Genomic DNA, 22,243 nt, shown 5'->3' on the forward strand with positions numbered 1-22,243 from the left:
ATTCTGCTGATACTTGAGATCTCGGACCTCTGCGTCTAGGGCTCTGTCCGGCTCTCTGTAGATCCTTCCCTTAGTGCCGTGGGTCAGGTTCATCCACTTTACTCCACGGTTTTGAAAAGCCCCTGGGAAACCTCATTTTGTTGAAGAGAAATCTGTTCATTTACATGGTTCAGTACGGGATGGCAAAGCACCTGTTCATTCACCCAAAAGATTGCTAACAAACTTTTTACTTAAAAACCCCCACTTCATCTTGCCTGTTCAGTCTCTCCCACTGGGCTGCTGAGCAAATCTTTTTTCAAATCAGGCAGAACTTTCTAACCGAACTGCACGCACCTCTCTTCCCCTTTCCCGGGCATCCCTCTTCTGCACGAGAACCCCGTCTGCCCTCTTCCCACCATATCTTGCTCTTCGGGTTGGGACATAAAACTCCTTCACCTCCCCAAACGAACACCACTCCATTGATTCTCCCACCCGCCTCTAACCCTTGCTCTTCCGTACAGCCTTCCTGCCCTCACGGCTGTGGGGAAATCGTGGTGGCTGGGGTGGAGGCATCAGTGTCTTCCCAGACTGGCAAAGTGACTTGATTAAGGTCACACAGCTAGTGGGTAACATAGTTGCAATCACAATTCTTGTTTCCTTGCTTTCTCTCTAGTTCTTACTCATATTCTTTGCATTAACTTCTATTGAGAGGTGTGTGTGTGTGTGTGTTTGTGTTTAATCTGCATCTAAATTTGTCTGCATAAAATTGTTTCTTTATTTTATAACTGGTATTTTTCCCCCCTGAATAATTGTGTATCCAAAGGATATAAAGAATCTCAAGTTGACAAAAGTGATTGCCGTCACCTCTGGCCTCCTCCATTCCGTGTTTACTGAAATGTCAGCTGCTGGAATAGCTTTCTTTCCTCTATAGGTTCTGCTGGTTTCCCCTTCCCTACCTGGGGACACAGGCCTGCCCTTTAGTGCTGCCCTCACTTCCCCACTCTGGGGCTCTGTTTCCACTTGACTTGCCCTCCATCATACCCACTGATCCAAGAGGAAGCGCTCCCTCTTCCCCCCTGCAGCTCCCACCTGCCTGAACGGTTGGCTCAGGTGAATGGCTGGTCAAGTGGAAGTGTGTCTGGGAACTGAACAGTCCGTTCCTTGTTTGGAGCCAAGAGAGGAGAGCAGTGGGTGGGTGTCACACGGAGGTCTCCCACCACCCCCCAGGCTCTCCTCGGGAACCTGGGTACCAATCCAGGGAGCTTTTTAGGAGATATTTTCAAATGACTTTTAAAATAGTTGGGAAGCAACAAAATCCTCAATGAGACGTGATCTGTATGAACTAGGTAATTAAAAAGGAAATCCCACCTATGAGGAAAGGCCACACTCAGGAAGATGCTGCTTGATGCAGAGGTTAAGCCGAGGGCAGAGGTAGTGTTTTCTGGCTTTGAATCCTGGATGCTCTTCTCAGTAGGACTCTGATAGGTTGTTGAACTGCTCTATGGTACAGTTTCCTCAACCATATATCGCGGTTAAATAAAATGAGATTAAAAACGCCTACCTCATAGGTAATTTGATTGTCTTGACGATTAAATGAAATAATTGGATTAAAATGCTGATCATAGTATCAAAACGTATTAACTGGTATCATTAGCTTACATTAGTAAAGTATAACTTACGGAAGCTTTCCCATATATTACATTTCAATACATCTTAAAATATGATGCTTTTTAGAAACGTCTTTGTTACCTACTCACCCCTGCTTCTCTGTGTTTTGCTCGCAGCCCTGGAAAGGAAAATATCGATGAGGCAAAGCAGAGAGGAGCTAATAAAACGAGGGGTCTTGAAGGAAATCTATGATAAAGGTAAGGGGACCACTCCAGTCTCCATGAGCCAGAAAAAAAGCCGTGCATGGAATCTGTGTGCATATTTCTTGGAGTTGGATTCAGTTTTCTGTATCACTTTATCAGAGTTTGAACCTTTAAAACTCCAGACACTTCTGGAGAGATCAGAGAATGTAGCAGACAGCGCTGAAGTGATTGCTATTATAGAGGGAACGAAAGCTCCCTTTTTCTCGGCACTGGAATCCAACCATAGGATGCTGAGACAAATGATGTGGCCTGAGGAATGGTGTCAATACTGTTGGGAGCCTGTTGGTGTCTGAACACACACAGCTGGGGTGAATTGAATTGCTCAGGCTCTTTCAGGCACTAGGGCTTCCCAGGACAAATGTTAAAAATCCACAAGAGGGCTTCCCTGGTGGCGCAGTGGTTGAGAATCTGCCTGCCAATGCAGGGGACACGGGTTCGAGCCCTGGTCTGGGAAGATCCCACGTGCCGCGGAGTGGCTGGGCCCGTGAGCCACAATTACTGAGCCTGCGCGTCTGGAGCCTGTGATCCGCATCAAGAGAGGCCGTGACAGTGAGAGGCCTGCGCACCGCGATGAAGAGTGGTCCCCACTTGCCGCAACTAGAGAAAGCCCACGCACAGAAACGAAGACCCAACACAGCCATAAATAAATAAATAAATAAATAAATAAAAGAACGTGAATTTCTAAAAAAAAAAAAATCCACAAGAATCTAGAATTTCTCTAACAGAGTTTTTGGGGCAGTCCATCTCCCAACAACAGGAGAAATCAAAGTGGAGAAAATTACATATAATTTTATATAAATGTACACATATTTCAAATGATAATATTTCCAGTGATTACAAATGCGCTGTGAACGTGTCCAAAAGTGTTTGCTGGTGAAATTATCCTGTGTCTTTTGCTGATTGAACTACTGCCTTTAAATACGAAGGTATGCAGTGGTTTACCCAGTATATTAACTATTCTTCACCCCCCTCCCCTTCCTCTCACCATCCTTCATTTAAGGCTTTAAGAGAAATGATGAACTGTTATTCCAGTCTTGTTACGGTCATCAGTAATCATTGTCTGTTCCAGTCTTATTATTTGAGGCCAGTGTTATTTGTTGGGCCAGATAATTATTAAATCACGTGTTCCACTTTAAAGATGCACCCTGATCATCAAAGTGATCCTGTAATTCTGGCAGTGCAGCCAGTTTTCCATGTTTTTGTAGGTCTTCTACACGCCTAGTTTGTGTTCTGATACAGAAAGGCAGGTTGCGTTTCTAACTTGGGTGCTTCTGTCTGATTCCACTGTCTTCAGTGAGCTGGTCCTTATTCCTCTGGTGGTACAGTTCACCCCATTCATTCCTGCCGTGGAGCTTCCTGATGGCACTTTTGAAGTATGTTTTCTTAGCACACATGGCCACCCTGAAACGCTGCAAGTAGGAGGTGGCACCGCTCTCGCCCTAGTGGCAGGGGATGCAGCAGGTAGGGTGTGAAGCTGTACTATTTCAAACCGCCTTTGTTCATTAGCAGAGCCTTCTGGCCCCAAGGCATCCCGATGACAAGTCACGTCATCCTTCTACTTCTGGGCGAGACATACCCAGATACAGTTTCTTTGGTTGATTAAGTTCTCCAGAGAAAAAGAATGCATCATTTTGTCGCTTTTCTCCAATGTCTTATTTCGGTACAGGCCCCCCAAACCATCCCTTATACTGACCTTAAGTTTCCATGTTTCATCTCAAACTCCTTTCTCTATATTCCCTCCCCGGTGAAGACAGGAAGTGTCTGGCCGCAGGTATGGTATTACATGGTCAGCATCCAAGAGTTTAAATAAAGATTACTGTCCTAGCTAAAGCCTGTTCAGATCCAGTTAAATGATCCCTCCCCCTCCCTCCTTTCTTCCTGTAAATTTTATGTCTCTCACAGGAAAATTTCAGGAATCCTTTAAAGGAGAGGATACATTTTATTATAGTATTTATTATTTCCATTATACCTAATAACTGAGTTAGGGTAAATATTGCCGGAGTAACTTCCTGACTTAATCAAAGAAGCCATAGACCGTTAGAGCAAAAGCCCATTTTATAGAGGAAGAAACAGGGGACATTGAGGCTGGGGCCTGCCAGCCCCCATTAGGAGTTGCCCCAAGATTAGGAGCTGTGTCCTGTTTGTGGTCGACTCACAGCATGCTCTCAGCAGCCGGCTGCAGAGGAAAGGACCAGGCTAGCTGCCACCTGTCACCACAACTTCTGGTTTTATTTTTGTCCTTGCACTTATCGCTGTCTGCTTTTTTCTGTTCTGTTGTTGGCTGGCTTTCCTCACTAGCACGTTAACTCCAGGAGAACATGGACTTCATAAGGCTTGATGCCAGACCCCCTCAGAAAGTGGCTGAGATAGATTGGCTCAAAAAATGCTTATTGTTTGTATGATGGGAATGGGAGTAGAGGGAAACTAAAATTGCACATAGTAGATATAGAAGTTTGTATTTGCTGTGGGTTTTTCTGATAAAAGCATCCATTTTGTATCACTGCGGATATTAATCACATCACCTTGTATTCTGTTACATCAGCTGTTCAGAACGTGAGCCCTGTAATCATTGCTTGGATTCAATTCCAGTTTCACTACTGAGTGGCTGTGCAACTTTAGTAAAGTTGCATAACTTCTCTGTGCTTCTATTTCTGTATTTGACAGTGTGGATAATATTGTAATGAGATAACATATCTGTATTAGTTTGCCAGGGCTACCATAACAAAATACCACAGACTGAGTGACTTAAACAACAGAAATGTATTTCCTCACAGTTTTGGAGGCTAGAAGTCCAAGATCCAGGTGCCAGCAGGATTGGTTTCTGGTGAGACCTCTTCTTCGACTTGCAGATATCTGCCATCTTGCTGTGTCCTCACATGGCCTTCCCTCTGTGCGTGCACACTTCTGGTGTCTCTTCCTCTTTTCATAAGAAAAGCAGTCCTGTTGGATCAGGGCCCACCCTTAGGACCTCATTTAACCTCATTACTTCCGTAAAGGCCCATCTCCAAATACAGTCACACTGGGGGTTTGGGCTTCACATATAAATTTGGGCAGGAGGGAGAGGGGGTGACACAATTCCATCCATAACAACATGTAGAGTAAAATATTGGCTATCATCCCATAAGTTCTCAAGAAATTGTTAACACCCCATTATTAGTAGTAGTATCATCATCATCCTTTATATTTTTTAAAACCCTTTGTATGCTTTAGCCTAGTTCAGGCCCACGAGTTAGGAAGGGACATCACTGTTCCCTTTTATCTTAAGTGCAAGGATCTTCAACCCCCCTCACAATGGCCTTACCAATGTGGGTGGCCGAGAACCTAGCCCCTTGGTATCTGATTTAATTACCTTCTCACCCCTCCACCCTGTCTCCTCTTTAGTCTCTAAACACGTTGTTTTCCTGTCATTCATCCGTCCCCTTTCTACAGCATCATTCAACTTGCTGTGTCTGGGATTCTAGTGAGTAAAACAAATAAACTTTCATTGCCACATCCTGAGTGAACAGCAAGAGGCAAAGAACCTTTCATTGTTTTCCAAGTTGTTTGTTTCAAAGATAAATTTCGTAGATTTTCAGCAGTCCTTCCACATTGCCTGGCTGGTCATTCCTCATTTTGCACCCATGAGTCTGGTCACCTGGCAGCAAAACAGTTTCCACCAGAGATGTACGGTCCCTAATTTGCAATTACTGCGTCAGCCCATCCACGAGGGCCGGCCCCTGTTCATGCTGCAGTTATACTGTTTTGTATATGATATTGCTAAGGTGGTGGGAAGCAGTTTATCTTTAGTAGGTGAGCTTTTCTCTTCCAACTCTTTTTGTTATTGATTTTGCTTAATAATGCCGTACTCGTTTGTAGAAAGTATTAAGATAAACTGTAGGGATATGAGATTTGTAACTGGGCATGGCGGACTCAGAACGAATAAGGTTTTATTATTCTGACAGTTCTCCTCGAAATTCTTTATGTTTTTCTTAGCAGGTTAAAATCCCAAACTAGTCAATAAATTTAAATCAGGCAAAATGAGAGCTTGGATTGAAGAGGGGAAATTTTCTCAATATCTCTAGAAACTAGTTCAGGAATCCTTCATTTAATGGCATGTAGATGTAAAGAGCTTAAGTTACTGGATGGCTTGTATCTTTTTTATTGGTTTCCATATACAATCACATGCATTTAAAGTTCAGAAGAGGACTTCCCTGGTGGCACAGTGGTTAAGAATCCGCCTGCCAATGCAGGGGACCACGGGTTCGAGCCCTGGTCGGGGAAGATCCCACATGTCGTGGAGCAGCTAAGCCCATGCGCCGCAACTACTGAAGCCCGCACACCTAGAGCCCGTGCTCCTCAACAAGAGAAGCCACCACAATGAGAAACCCTTGCAGCGCAACGAAGAGTAGCCCCCGCTCACCGCAACTAGAGAAAGCCCGGGCGCAGCAACGAAAACCCAATGCAGCCAAAAATAAAAATAAATAAATAAGTAAATCAATTTATAGAAAAAAATAAAGTTCAGAAGAAAGTTTAGATAAAACTTTAAAGATCAGAGAAAATCGTTTGATTTCTGGATACATCAAGGCCATGTAAAAATGCAGCAAACTTTAAAAAAACTACAAAGAAGACTTTAAATTGTTAATCACGATGTAGAGGAACATAAAATTTTAAATTCTTTTTCTCCCATTTTCCATATTTTCCACAATATGGATATAGCAATTTCGTGAAAAACACAATGAAACATTACAGTGAACCGTCATCACTCTAAAGAGTAAAAATGTGAAACCAACTACTGATGGAAAGTGGTCTATAATTTTGTAGACAGCTTATTTTTAACTATATAGTCCCCACTTCCGTAGTCTGTTTTTTTGAATTAGAACTTAAGGGTTCTCCTAGACTCCTGGAACATTTATTCATTCATTCAACAAATTGGTACTGAATCCCCCCTCTGAGCCAGGTGCTCTAGGTGTCGAGCTACAGTGATAACCAAAAAATCAAGATTCTCACCTTCTCAGAGTTTACATTCTACTAAAGGAGATAGGAAATAATTAAATAAGCCTATGATATATTGCCAAGGAGTGATGAGCACTATGAAGATAAACAAAGCAGCAGGGTAAGGAGATAAATTCAGAGGGGGAGCCATGATTTTATATAAATGCAATCATGGAGGACCTCTGGAGGAGGTGATATTTGCACAGAGACCTAAATGCAGTGATTGGGTGGCTGAAACAGGAGCATTGGTCCTACTACTACTTCTGAACAACATGTAACCTAATTCGTGAGCCCTTAAGTTCCTTAAATTGACTCAGTATGTTTCTTTTAAATTAAAGCCTCTGTATTGCACTTGCCTCTCTCTCAGTTCTCTGTAAATCAGAGCACAACACCCCCTGTTCAGAGCCTACAGTGGCTCCCCACTTCACTCAGAGAAGTTTCAAGCTCCTCCGACAGCCTACGAAGCCCTCCACGATCTGCCCTCCAATCCCTAAGTTGGCTTCAACTCCCTGGCGGTACTTCCTCATAATGTCCTCTCTGTGGCATCTTGCTAACCCTGCTTTCCAGCCCCTGACATTGGCATTGGCTCCACTCTCTTCCTAGAACCCTCTTCCCCCAGATATCCATCCACGTGGTTCACTCCTTTTCCAAGTCTTTGCTCAGATTCTGCCTTCTCAATGAAGCTTCCCTGGGACCTCCATCCAGATTTTAAATTGTCACCTCCTTCCATAGGTCTGTAATCCCCTGACCCTGCTCTACTGTGTTCTTTCTTTCTTTCCCTCTTTTTTTCCTTCTATCTCTTATCACCTGCAATCTGTAAATTACATATGCGTTGTATTAGCCTTTTTCTCATAGGTCTCTCCTCACTGAAATGTGAGCTCCACCAGGCAGGGCAGGATCTCTGTCTGGTTTGTTCACGGATGTTGTGGCATCCGACTGCCTACAGTAGCACTATGTCCTATTGGGACATAGTCAATGCTCAGTATGTTTATTGAAAAACAACAAATGCCAGCCTGAGGCTATCTGCATGTACACACGACTTGGTCTGTACACCTGTGTTGGCAAAATCCAGAGCACTAGAACTCTGATCCCTCTTGTTTCTTCATCTGTGTGGTTCATGAAACGTTATTGCCAGTTATTTAAATAGGCGGTATCACACTGGGCGTATATTCGTGTATATGGATGCCATATACTCTACTTATAAACGGTGGTTTCTAAGTGTTACGGAGAAAAATATCCTGAAAACCGTGGACTGTTCGGCCATTAGTAAAATCGTGATGATACTTCTCAGGCTTAGCAAGGATCTCAAGAGGTCACCTGACCTGGCTTCTGTTATTTTTCCAAAGTAGAGTAGAAGCAGCTGCAGCCCAGCGAGGTTATAGACTTGCCTAAGGGTTCACGGCCAGCGAGTGTGGACTCTGAAAACCCCTGCTAAGACCTTCTGTCCTTTGTTTGGAATTTATAGGAACACAGAAAAAACTTTGTAATATATTGCCTATTGGTCATCAGAGGATATTAATAAATAATGCTGTTAGTGGTTATTGCAAATGATCTCTACAAATAAGCATGATGTTGTATATAAAGAATGTTAGGGATAACAATGGCGATTGTTCTTTATCAACACTGGATTTTGCAGTGAAACCTCAGTTCTATCACAGGTCTGTCACGTGCTTTGTACAATATGGATGTGTTTAATTCACATGAGTTGATATATCACTTATCAGGAGGGAAGAAGAGGGAAAGGAGACCATCTCTCTGCGTGGAATGACACGCTGTCGCCCCTGTATGTTACACACCGCCACACCCCAGATGGGGGCAGAGAGCTGGGAGGTGTGGCCACCTGCAGGGATGTAGTTGAGGCCACTGCAGCTCCCCTGGTCCCTAGGCAGCTGCTCACTGCAGTCACACCAAGACCTGGGGGCAGAGCTAACCCCACCGGGGGGCAAAGACCAGGGGTCACGGAAGAACAGAACTGACTGTGTGCAAATGAGCAACTTCCCTTTTCACTATGCGCTGGGAATTACTGATAACATTTCACAGCAAATAATAAAGTGCACTGAGGTGTGCTTTTTTCCTTCCTCGAGTTAGAACAATGTGTTGGAAGGTGTTATTTTTAATTATCAACACAAACGGAAGCTCCCTGAAATAGACAGCTCTCTTATGCAGAGGCTACATTTCCCCCCTTCTCAGGCAGTCATGAGAAAAAAAGCCTGGTATTTAAATTAAAAGGTCATCATCTTTTGAAAATAAGAATAGCAATTCTCCCCTGTATCAGAGGAGGCGAATTCTTAGACTTGAGCCTTTTAAGTCTCGTTGTTTATCTGGTAGCCCAGTTGTGTAGACTTTTAAAGTCTTGAAGTTTATGGGAAATGCTTTTCACAGCCTTTACTGGACATTGTTATTTTGTCACATTTTTAGCTGTTTCTCATGTCTCACCTAGAAGTGGCATCTTCTGGAAGCTGTGATTTGGAGTAACTGTGTGAAAATGAAAAGAGTGTTTACTTTCAGCCTCAGTGACATAGAATCATTTATGTAGCATCTCAGCGCCTAATGCAGCGGATTGCCCTAGTGGGGTAAATGGAAAGCAGATTAAATGAAAACGAATAAAGAGAAATTGTGGTCCACGTTCTCTTAAGCAACACTGTTCTTTCAGAAAATCACTATCCCAAACCAAAAAATTAATGAAGTTATTATAATATCGGTGAGCAAGCGTTCCCCAGCAAAAGTATTCATCTCTTGCGTGTTTGTTGAATACCTGTTATGTTGCAGGCGTCGTTCCGGGCGCCAGGAATGCTAGGAGGGTCAAGGTTGGCTCCCCTAACAGCACTTACGGTCCCGTAATGGGTTCAGGTGCTTGGCAGTTATGATGAGGAAAGTACAGGATGTTCGGGGGTGCGTGGAAGCGTCACCCACCAGGCCTGGAGGCTCAGGGAAGGCATCCTGGAAGGAACGGTGTCTTAGAGGAAACCTGAAGGGTGATGAGAATTATCCTGGAGGAGGTGGGATGGGTTGGGGAAATGTTAGAAGTGGAAGGACTAGCACATGGGGAGGCACCAAGTTGGGGACAATGAAAGATAGAGGGTGTCCAGCATGTCTGTATGGTGAGGGGAAGGCAGGGCAGATCTTTTTTTTTTTTTAAACATCTTTATTGGAGTATAATTGCTTTACAATGGTGTGTTAGTTTCTGCTGTATAACAAAGTGAATCAGCTATACATATACATATATCCCCATATCTCTTCCCTCTTGCGTCTCCCTCCTTTCTTCTTTAACGCTCTCCTCCTTCAGATGCTGATTCAGGCAACATTTTGACTGGAATTCACTGGCATAAAGTACAATCAACCTACCTGTCTAATTGCCTCACAGCGAACACTTTCCTATATCAATACAAGTGATGGAATTAATTGTGGGAGCATTCAATAAATGTCTTAATTGTCCAGAATGCATAAGGGAACAGAAAGAGGAGACTTTTATGAATTTCCCATTTCTTCCACTGTCTGCCCTACTTACCTTCAAACCTAAATTGCAAACATAGCTGAAGGTATTTTTGTCTTGCCAAGCTCCTAATGCCTGCATCTTTAATAGAAATTATTTATAAAGAGCTTTTGGAGCATGCTGACTTCATAATAAAGAAGCTCTACTCTCAGAGGAGTCATTAACCCAGACATCACCAGTGCCTGAACCACTGGGAACCAGTGGGAAAGTATTCTGTTAGCGATGCCAAGATGGATTCTTAACCTTTCAGACATGCTGAAGTATATAGGGATCTCTATCAACCCCCTAAAACATTGAGATGGATGAAGAAACTGAGGCCCCAAAAAGGTAAAATGACTTGGGCAGGGCAGGTCTTGCAGGCAGGAGTGTGACATTAGTTGCTCATTCTTTGTCCTGCGAGCAGTGAGGAGGAGCTCTGGAAGGGCTTTTTGCACAATCGGACTTGCAGTCTCATCACTGCCTGTGGGAGAGAAGGACTTGGAGGGACACCAAGGCATGAGTCAGGGAGACCAGTTGGTGGACTGTTGCTGGAATTCATATGATGTGATGGTAAATGGCAGGAATGAGGGCAGTAGGAATGGGGGGAAGGGGAGAGGAGAGACTGGAGAACTGTAGGAGATAGAGTCAGGAGGGCCTGTGACTGCTTAGATTTGGGGAGTGAAGGGGAGGGTGAAGGCACGGCTGACATTCAGGATTCTGGCTTGGAGACTTGGTGGACAGATACGGGGGACAGGTGCAGGTCCCCTGAGCTGGGGACCTAAGAGAAGCAATTACAGAGCACAAAATATCGCGATGGTTTGACCACATTGAGTTTGAGATATCCAAATGGCTAAGCAGAGTACTAAATGTAAAGATTTGAAACTCGAGAGGGAGATCTGGGTTGGAGATGCAGGTTTGGAATTGTGCATGTGTAAATGGTCATGAAGTCATATAGATTGATGATATTTCTCAAAGAAGATGTAAAATGAGAAAATAAGTGTCCCTGATAGAAAACACCTTGGCGCCCCAGCATTGAGTGATCTGGAAGTTAAAAAAAAAAAGATCTGGGAATAAGAAAACCCTCAAAAACTGAGAAGTGGACAGAAAAATAGGAAGTAAACCAGAAATGTGTAGCATTATGGAAGTCCAGAGACAGTGGCGTAGTGTGGAAAAAATTACCCAGAGTGTCAAATACAGACACATCAAACAAGATAGGAAGTGTCCTTTTGATTATTTTTATGCTGTTTAATTATAGGCTCTTTAGTTACCTGTGAAGCCAGTGTGCAGTCAGCAGGGTGTAAGTTAAAAGGCCTATGGTTTCAGGTAACTAAAAACTTAACTCAAGGAGGCTGCAGCGATAAGCAAATTTAGACCAATGGTCTTCCTGTGTTTTGTCCTCTGCAGCGGTCCCCAACCTTTTTGGCACCAGGGACCGGTTTCGTGGAAGACAATTTTTCCACGGACCTGAGGGAAGGGGGATGATTTCAGGATGATTCAAGTGCATTACATTTATTGTGCACTTTATTTATATTATTATTATGTCAGCTCCACCTCAGATCATCAGGCATTAGATCCCGGAGGTTGGGGACCCCTGCTATTAGTGTATCCCAAATGCCTTGAGCAATGCTTGGCATTTGTCAGCGCTTATTAATTTTTATTGAATCAGTGAGTGAGTGAGTGAGTGAATGAGTGAATGAATGAATCTCACGTCATAAAATCCAGTGGTAGGGCAGCTCCAGAGTTGGTGAAATCATCAGCTCAGTAACATGGCGAAGGGATGCCATTCTCAGGTTATCACCCCTCATGGTAACAAGACGGCTGCAGTAGTTCCAGCATTACATGCAGATACAACATCCAGATGGGAGAGAGAGGGCTATCCCCCTTCTTGGTATCTCTTTCTAAGAGCAAGAAAACCTTGCCCCAAAGGTTCTCCAGAATTACCCTCATTTCTCATTGACCAGAATTTTTAGAGATAACCCCTGGATATCTTTTTCCCTAATTTTGACAGTGTTTCCGTAAACCAAAGCGTTGCAGGTACAGTCAGCTCCTGAGAGCTGCTACCTAGTGTAAGTTGTCCTTGGAAGACCCACCACGGTATCACCCTTCCAGCTGCCTGTCCTGGACCCTGCCGATGAAATCAGGGCAGGGCAGGGTACCACAGGCATGATGAGCAGCCCTGCCCACGTCTGATCCTCGATTCCACAGTCACTGACCTGCACTGGTGTTTGTAATGAGAAGGCAAGCCAAACTCTGGAAGGTAATAGCTAATAAAAGGAAAGCTAATCGTACTTAAAAATTTGTTTCCTGACTTCATACGTTTGCCTAGGACTCAGATAAAGTCAAATAAGTCAGGGGGGCATTCAAGCCTTAACCCCACATAAATATCTATATAACAACCGAACTCTCCTAGGAGCCCCAAGCCCAGGATTCTGGCCCCAGCTCCCTCATCTTCTGTCTGTAGAAGGTACAGGACAGCCTCTTATCTCCCTGGACTCTGCTTTTTGTTTGAACGTAACCCCAGGATCTTACTCTGCTCCAACCAGCAAAGCCATGCTTTCTTTTATCCTCTCTCACTACTCCCAGCCCCCAGCCTGCTTGATTGAAGACAGCCTGTTACCAAGCAGCTGGTCCTCCTAGAGTCTCTGGGTACACCCATGGATGCATACTCTTCGACTCCATTCTGCCCTTGCTTGTCTTCTCATAGGGTTGTTGGAGGATCAAGGGACATAATTCAGTTTGGGCTTTTAGACCATTGCCTGCCCAGAGTACGTGCTCAATAAATGTCAGCAATGGTCTCCACCAGACATGTGACCTGGGCTGCTCCTCTGCTGTTCTTAGATGCCTGTCTCCCCTTCCCGGTTCCCCTTCACCCTAGGCTCTCTCTGCTTCCACCCGGCAGAGCTGAGATTCTATCCTGAGGCTTCGGGACTTCTCGGAAGGCGGCCACGCCCACCTCTGTAGCTGTGTGTTGCTACTCTCAGGGCCCCGCCATCCACACGTGCCCGAGAGCACGTCTTTCCTCCCTGTGCTGCAGCCTTCCCACCACTGCAGCTTCTCTAAAGGAAATAGTATCCACTGAACTGACCATTCGTTGTGATGTGGACCAGTTTAGCAACGTCATGTTAATCTCCCAGTTCCAGAAATGGGTTCACTTTTGCATATTCGTTGGGCCCATTATTGTGATTTTTAAGTCTGCCTTGAGCAGTGCTTGTCCCGTAGAATTTTCAGCAGTAACAGGAAGGTTCCATCATCTTTGCCAGCCAGTACAGCCGCCATCAGCCACACGTGGTTGTCGAGCACTTCAGATGTGGCTAGTCTGAGGAACTGCATTTTAAATTCTATTTTAACTAAAACAGTAACCGTACGTGGCAAGTGGGTACGCGATTGGAGAGCTCAGCTGAAGAAACAGAGCTGCTTAAATTTTGAAACGGCCAGCCCCTATCACTTTCCTTCTCCAACTCTAGCCATTAAAGTTTTCTTAAAGAATCTTGGATTCCCTATTAACTCTGAAGGGCCCCTTGCACAACGATGTATGATTCTGTGAGATTCACACTCTCATAGAATAGCATAGGAGAGAAACTGTGTCATTCCATTCATTTTATATTCAGTCTGTGCCCCAGTTGCATTTTTGGTATCAAAATGCCCAGGAATAGCAAGATGGTAAATCCTCTTTCAGCTACAAACCTTGGAGACAAGAGTAATTATTTGGCAATAGTGGTCAGAACCGTCATACTTCATCAGGATAGATGATGTAAGAACCGATGGGCTTGGCGTGAAGACTGGTGAGGAGGTATAACTGTACCCAGAAAGATGAAAGAAACACCTCTGGGAAACAGACACCACAGTTTGATAGGCTGAGGTGTTTGTGATCGAGGAAGCAGCTGAGAATTCACATGAGCTGTGGTTTGCTGACCATGAGGTCCAGTAAAAGGCAGAAAATGCTGATAAATCCAGCAGGGTACAGCCACAGGGAAGTGCAACTAAAACAAGCTACCCAAGGTCAATAGCACTTTCATGATAGGAAGTCGCTGCAACTCACATACTTAAGGGTTTTAGGCAAAAGCCTCTGAACAAGAAGGGAAATAGTATTAACATCAAAATAGGATATTAAATCCAGAACAATAGCAACTATTAAAATAAAAGTAAGGTGATTCCCCAAGCAGAGAAACATGTACCATTCCATTCCGTGTTTAAAATCATCCAATCAGAGTATCACGGAATTGATTACATTCTGAGATTGAAATCCATCTTGCATAGATTTTCAAGGTATTAGGTTCAGAAGGATTCTCTGAGTTGCCAAGATGCCTGTGTCAGACACAAAGGAATGGCTCTTGCAAAATTGTTCTTCCATGTAAACTGGTCAGAATAATCCAAAGACTTCTGGCTGCAAACAGACATGAAAGATAAACTGGAAGATAACTTACAGATTCCGGAAATATAGGTTCAGTGATCCTACAGAATCCTTCAGTGTCTGCCTTAAATCCTAGGTGGCACAGAGATACTTTTAGACACACAGATACACACTTATAATGACTTTTCCTCATTCGGAAAGAAAATGCACCAGAAGAGACACAGAGAGACACACACTGTAGTTTTTGTTTTTGCAAATAAGACTCTCAGTTTGTCTTTTTAAATGCTCAAGATTCAAATACATTAAGTGGTAAATATGCAGTGTTATTAGAAATGTATGGCTTTCTATGTATGTTTAAAATTCTACACGGTGATATCTGTAGCACCATTTAGTTTAATGACATCAACTCCCTGAACTCAGGCAAACTGAAGAAAATACTTCCAATGTCCAGGGAGCCATTTCCAACTTCTTAGGTTCAAAGCTTTTAGTCTTTCAATGAAATCCTTAGATAAATTATTTCTTAGCTAACTGTTGCTCTGCACATCATTTCACTGACAATGCGAGCAGCTAGTGGCTTGGATTGCAGTGATTTAAAAGGTCATTGGGATTAACAGAAGCTTTTCAAAACTCTGTATATTGTTGCAAAAATGACACCTCTGTGGGTTACAAAACAATGGCTGTGCCCCCTTAATGGGTGAATTTTTTTCTACTCTAATGGAAAAAGTATATCAGTGTCAAAAAAAAAAAAAAAAAAAGACATTGAATGAAGTCTTTGCTTCATAGCTCACCACCACCAGAGTGACACGTCTTGGGAAAACACCTTGGGCTCTGTGGGGTAACCCATCGGCCACTCAGTGGAGATGCCCTTTTTGGTCAACGAGCATGTCTGGGAAGCTACAACAGCAGCTCTTGTCTCAAAGGGAAAAAAAACAATTAGCAAACACTTGCATTAGGGCTCTTCTTCCATGTCCTCACAAAGATGATGGTTTGCTTTAACATAGGTAGCTTCACTTTTTGATTTTGCTTTAATTATAGCCATTGGTGATCGCCAGTCAATTAAAACGTGTTTGAATTTTCACAGGCCTGCATGTGTGAATTCTACACAGTTGCGTTACCAACAGAGATGCAGCGTAGCTGACACTTCCCAATGTTTTCAGTCTAAAATTCTCACGTGGTGCTTCACTTACATAATCATTTTTCTTTAGAGTGGAAGCATCAATGTAACCATGATTTCATTTCATTATTCTCCTCTACTACAAGTATACTAACAGTCTTTCATGCAGAAGTTGCATCCTAGCAATGAGGTAACTGTGGAGAAGGGGTAGGAAGCCGGGCTCAGGGAAAATACCTCCTCAAGAAACCAGAGGAGTGAGGAAGGGGTTTTCCCCTCCAACAAAACTGTTATGTTTTCATTTAACTTAACAAGGTAGCATGCCACTTTTTGTTTTATTTTTTTATATATGTAAGCATCTCCACAGGGAAAAAAAAAAGTTAATGATCATTAAGCTCTACTCATATCAAGCCAAATTCACTTCAGAACTTTGCCAGCATGCACGCATATCTCATCTTGAGGGCATTGTAATCAACATGTACATTTTGTTCTCCATTCCTGCTTTTGTACTTGACATTGTTTCAAGCACATTTTTAGGGTTCAGCATCACCCACAGGGTCATTTCACTTGCGTTTCTTTCATTCCCAGCCAGGCTGTGCATTTCACAAGTGGCACCTGGGACTTGACTTTTATTTATTTGTACAAATACTCTGCATACTGGGAATAGCCATTATTTTATTAGCTATGTTTAGTTCATGTTTCCCCATTATGCTGCCTTTTTTTTTCTTATATTGGGTGTACAGCATTTTATTTTGCAAATTAAAAATGTAAATGTTTATGAGTAAGTTAAAACTATCCATCTGGCTTCCGTCTTATGCAACCTAAATAAATAAATATGTATGTGAGTATATATGCGTGTGTATGTATATACATGCATTTATTTAAACAATTTATCCTAGTTTTAAAGTTTTAGTTTTTTGATCTGTGTGAAATTTATTGCAATAATGGTTCAATATACAGCTGTAAAGCAATTCTTTATACTCATATTCATCTATTATTTATCAAGTAAGCAATTCTTATCCAACTAGAAATACACTTCTAAGCATAGGCTTTTATATAAACCATAATGCATATCCTAGAAAATCAAATTCAGTGGTGAGCTTGTTACTGAGTCCAAGCTTGTACCGCTCGCTGTACAACAGGCCAGTAAATTGAGAGACGAGTTGTTAGGGCAAGGAATAGCGACTTTATTTGGGAAGCCAGCAGACTGAGAAGATGGTGGACTCGTGTCCCAAAGAACATCTTCCCTAAGTTAGAATTCAGGCTTCTTTCCTACTCAGAGGGGAGGGGGTGTGGTTGGTTGGTGCAGACTTCTTGGTGCCGGAATCCTTTGTTCTTGCAGCTGTCCGCATAGGTCCACATCCTATTACAATGTTCCTGTAAACCTCCAAGACAAATGTTATTCTCTGTTCTGCAACTTTTTATCTCTTTATGATTGGAAGAATGTTACACCTTTAAAGGTCAGAGTCTTGAGAATGGGCTCTCCTGTATATCTCAGGCGCCAGGCAACATTCTTAACTTGTAGCAAAAGCAATGGAATACAAAGGTTAAAAGAAACAGATCCAATATGGAGTCAGATTTATTCTTCCCTATTACAGGCTTAAGTTTATATTAAAGTATTTTTGGTTTTCAGAATTAAAATTGATACTCTTTTATCTTAAGCTTCAAAGGGCCATGAACCCTGAGCTCTCTCAGAACAAAATGTCTAACTTTCATGCAATTTTTACAAAGTAGAAACTGTTATCATGGAGGTATCCAGGAGAACCCGAAAGAATTCCTGTTGCCCATTCCCCATGGCAACATTCATCTACTTATTAAAAAAAAAAAAACAACTTGTTAACCTTAAGCTTTGAGAAATTTAATTGATCAGAAGTTGATGTCAATCACCCTAAAACTGGAGAGTATTCCTAAAGCAAAACAAAGAACAATAACAAAACAAAATTTTTTTGGAATATAGTCACAAAGGTGACATCCAGTTATAGGTAGATGTAATTCCTCAATAAACTGAATTAGAACAAAAACAATATTTGTAAATATATCTTTTGAGCCAATCCTCTGGAACACAACTTTTATATAGACTGTATTTTTAGAACATTAAGAGAACTTTATGCAAGACAAGATCCTCTACATGATCTCCATCTATTCTGAGCACCCACATCTTCCACCTTCCTTCACCTCTTATTTTTCTTCATTCATTTCTCAGGGCTTAACTTCTCACTCTTGCTTCTTTTCCTCAACTCTCACACCAGCTAACTTGCACGAATTCCTCCCTGTCTGCCTTTCTGCATCATGTCTTGGCCCACTCTTTCCCCAAGGCATGTCTGTTTTCTCCTTAGCATTTAGCACAATGCCTGGCTTGTGGGAGGAGAGGCAGGGCAGGGTGTGGTTCAGCTCCAGGGTTTGGAGCCAGCAGAACTGGCAGTAGTTTCTCCATGTATATCCTAAGGAGCTAATAGCAAATCTATTTCTGACGGTTGGCAGTTTCTGGTATTTGATCCCTGTTGTTAACGATCGGGTCTCAACATGTGTTTGTCACTTGAATGAATTCATTCACTCTCACCTTTCCCTTCACTCTCCTTGATTTGGTGTTAGCCTGATTGTACCAGAGTCTTCATTTCTTGTGCCCCCACAAGAAAGAGAAGACAGTGGCCGTGGCCAGTTCTCTATCTTAATCCATTGCCTTCTACTGCTCATCATTTAAGTCATGACACTGACCTGCACTCACTTCTGCATTCTTTTCTCTACCAATTCTGTGACCTGATTTTACCTTTTTAGATATGTCTGCATCTGGCTTACATTTTACTTTTCTTCTCCACCCTATTGCTCTCTCCAGTCCCATTGTCCTTTGTGACAAGTTCATAATCCATGGTTAGACAATACAACCTCCTGCTTTCTCTTTGAGATTTAAACCAACCATCTTTGTTCCATGTTAGCCACATGAACAACGTTCCCTGCCCTAAACCTCATCATGAAAAGGCACTGTTGCTCTTCCAGGTTCTCCTGCCTGTGCGATCCTTACCTCCAGTCCAGTGGTTCTCTGAGTGTGGAACCCTGAGCTGCAAAAGCAGCTTTGGCATCACCCAAGAAGTTATTAGACATGCACGTTCTCAGTCCCATCCCCAAACCTACTGGGTCAGAAACTCTGGGGATGAGGCCCAGTAATCTGTGTTTACTGCCCTCCAGGAAATTGTGATGCCCACTAAAGTTTGAGAACCATTGCCTTAACCCATCTAGTCTCCTGGCTTCTCCCTTCCTCCTATTCACACTTAATTAATTCTAGTAAGAAACGTTTTATGCTTGGAGGTAATTGCACCATTTTGAAAACCATTATTCCAGATAATTTTAGAAGATCATGTAAAACATCAAAATAATTTCCAGTACTCAGTGAGCTCTTTCTCGTTCATCATAGCAAGAGACGGTGATGATCTAGATAGATAAAAGTACAAATAATCCATAAGACTCATTTTGTTCAGGAGGGTTAAATTCTTCCTGGGGGGAAGAGACAGTTTTTCTCATGATGCTGATAAACAGAGCTGGCAAATAGTAAAAAGACATGGAGAGCCTAAACAGTCTTAGAGATGCAAACTATTTTATATAGAATGGATAAACAACAAGGTCCTACTGTGTAGCACAGGGAACTATACTCAGTATCCTGTGATAAACCATAATGGAGAAGAATATGTAAAAGAATGTGTATATATATGTAAAAGTGAATCACTTTGCTGTACAGTAGAAATTAACACAGCATTGTAAATCAACTATATGTCAATTAAATAGTCTTCAGATTAATCAAACTTGGAATTACCAAGCATTAGGAATTCCCAGCTAATTCCTTAGCTTGGTGATGAGTATAAGGAGTCCATTACATTAATGCTTCTACTTCTGTGTACATTTGAAAATGTCATAAGAATTTAAAAATAACAGTTACTTCACAGCAGCATCATTTTATCTCCATGTGATATGAATCCAAATCAGATTTCAGTTTTGTCACTTCCCATCTTAGTTAGTCATAAATGATATTAATAATAAATTTGTACCTATTGCATGGTTTTAATTTACTTCTACTAGATATGTATATACATACATGTATGTAAGTAGGTAGGTCAATAGATAAAACATGGTTATCAATGTAAATGTTGAGGAAATGACCAAAAGCTAAGACATTTGTGTGATCTGTATATTGCTGCTGTGTAAATTGACAAACCCTGTAGAAAAACAATTTCACAAGATCTAGGTATGTGTCACTAGACATTAAAATAGTAATACGCATAAATTTCATTTACTGGAATCTCTCCTAAAGGGGGAGAGTTCTAATTGCAGAAAAGATTTTATACAGGGAGGTAGTCAGGAGAGATTTCTGTTTTCATAATAGTATAAAACATTGGAAATCCCTTTGTGACCAACCACAGAGAGATAACTAAATAAACATACGTATATTCATTCAGTATAATTATTAAATGATAACTATACAAATGATAATGCTTATAAAAGTTTTAAAAAACAAAACACAAAATAAAATTTGTTACAACTATGGAAAATATTGAAAAACAAATTTTCTGTTAGGGTAGAGATATGATCGGTGTCTTATTCTTTTTTTCTCCTATTTTCATTTTTTTAATGGAAATGTGTATTTAGAAATTATGACAGTGGAATTCGCAAGATTGTTTCCTCTCCCAAGTGGTTTGAGCCTTTGTGATTTAGTAAAGGCACTTTTAATCCATAGGGAGCTAAATTTTTTGAGAGTTAATCAGTCCCAAGAGGAGTGAGTAATATTGCTTCTCTGTTACCACCAAAGCTTCTAGAACTAAGCTAACTGCCTTGACGAAAAGAAACGGAGATTCATAGAATCTAAAGTAATGGCAACTTCTGTTGTATCTTTTTTTTCCTAATATTGCATCTATGGTACTTTTAACAGTTAAAATGTATAGCAATCATTCCATCACATCTTTGCCCCGAAGAAGCAGAACATGGCAACAGCCCGGAAACACCTTCCTCCTCTGGTTGTCTTATCCAAGACTTTTACTACACTTGGAACATCAAAAATCAAAGTGGTTTCCCAGAGATGTATTAAACCTAATGGCAGCTACATCATTATTCCACCAACTGGGAATTTGAAGTAGAGCTACTTCCCACGGTGTCAGTTTGAACAAGCTAAACCAAAGCGTGTTAAGAGGACCAGGGACCATCCATTATGGGATGTTGATGCACTGACGCTCACACCCACAGCCCTTCCCATCCTGGTACGCTCAGTTCAGCTGTGTACTTTCCATAGCATTGGCCTGAGAGTCTGCACTGCTCGTCTCTTATTAATAAGAAGTAGTCATATTGTTAATCACAATTATCATGACTGCTATTACCATTTGAGACACATAAAAAGACTAAGTGAAAAGAAGGGGAAAAAACCCACAATCTTCAAGAATCAGTGCTTTATATTGTCTGTTTCAGATGATTTTTTGGTGTCCATTATATATATTTTTTTCCTATGTTTATAAAAAATTCAGGTCAAATATCATATGTCCTTGAACCATGTGCTATCTAAAGCCTGTTGGTTTGTAAATTGCTCTGTTGAACATACATTTCATCAGGCCAATTCTAATTGAGGGCAAAGGGGGTGGGCAGAGGAATCTTTTGCGGCCATATTATCACTGTGTATAAAATTAAAGCCTTGGGAGGAACATAGCAAAAGGAAAGGGTTATTTATCCAAGATTAACCTTGGAGTCATTTTACTGTTTTATTTCTACAAGTAAATTATCCATCTTCCCATTTTAAGGCAGGTAATTGCTTTGCTGGCTTCTGTGTTTCTGCCTAAACATAACTTAGAGTCTTTCATCTGGATATTTATTCATCTGACTGGAATAGCTTTCAGTCCTCTTTAAAAATTAATTTGACTTTAATGTCTAGTTATCTAGGACTCCCCTGGGCTAGGATGAAATCACACTGGGGGAATTTTGATTTGACAAACGGCCATTGTGCAGGAGCCTTTGATCCTCCACCATGGTGTTAACTAGCTGCCCCTTGTCTTGCTGAGCTTAGAGCAAGATCAAAGTCTGCACCCCACCGGGCAGGATCACTGGTGGGCACTGGGAGAATCCTGGCACCTCCCAGAGTCTTTGAGCTGCTGCAGCCCTTCAGCTGGAGCTTAGAACCCTCCTAGACATTTAGAGAAATTGGATGTGAGCGGAGATAAAGAGAAGACAGGGTGAGTTTTTCCTCGGGCCTTGGTGTACCGTGTCCTGGTGCCTGTTGAGTGCTTGAAGCCCTTTGCTCTTCAAAGTAGGAATTCCTGACCTGGTTTTCCAATCTCTGAGTCCTGCTCAGGTTTTCCAAGTTTTCAAAAATTATGAAGAAAAATTTATTTTCATTTAAAAAACACATAGAAAATATGGTAGATAATGATTTTTACAATTGTTTAAATTTTTAAAAATTGGAGTATAGTTGATTTACAATATCATGTTTGTTTCAGGTGTGTACAGCACAGTGATTCAAT

The 22,243-nt window shown here is 41.9% G+C and overlaps 1 protein-coding gene across 7 annotated transcripts in view; it reads left to right on the forward strand.

Moving 5' to 3' along the window:
* The window catches only part of PHACTR1 (phosphatase and actin regulator 1), a 527,020-nt gene that overhangs the window by 419,291 nt on the left and 85,486 nt on the right, over positions 1–22,243 (forward strand). For all 7 annotated transcript variants that reach the window (XM_036868637.1, XM_036868638.1, XM_036868642.1 and 4 more), the window contains one exon: positions 1,764–1,844. In XM_036868637.1, coding sequence (XP_036724532.1) covers positions 1,764–1,844 — 81 coding nt within the window. The remainder of the gene's footprint in view (positions 1–1,763; positions 1,845–22,243) is intronic.

Source organism: Balaenoptera musculus, chromosome 11 (assembly GCF_009873245.2).
Source record: "Balaenoptera musculus isolate JJ_BM4_2016_0621 chromosome 11, mBalMus1.pri.v3, whole genome shotgun sequence".
NCBI lineage: Eukaryota > Metazoa > Chordata > Mammalia > Artiodactyla > Balaenopteridae > Balaenoptera > Balaenoptera musculus.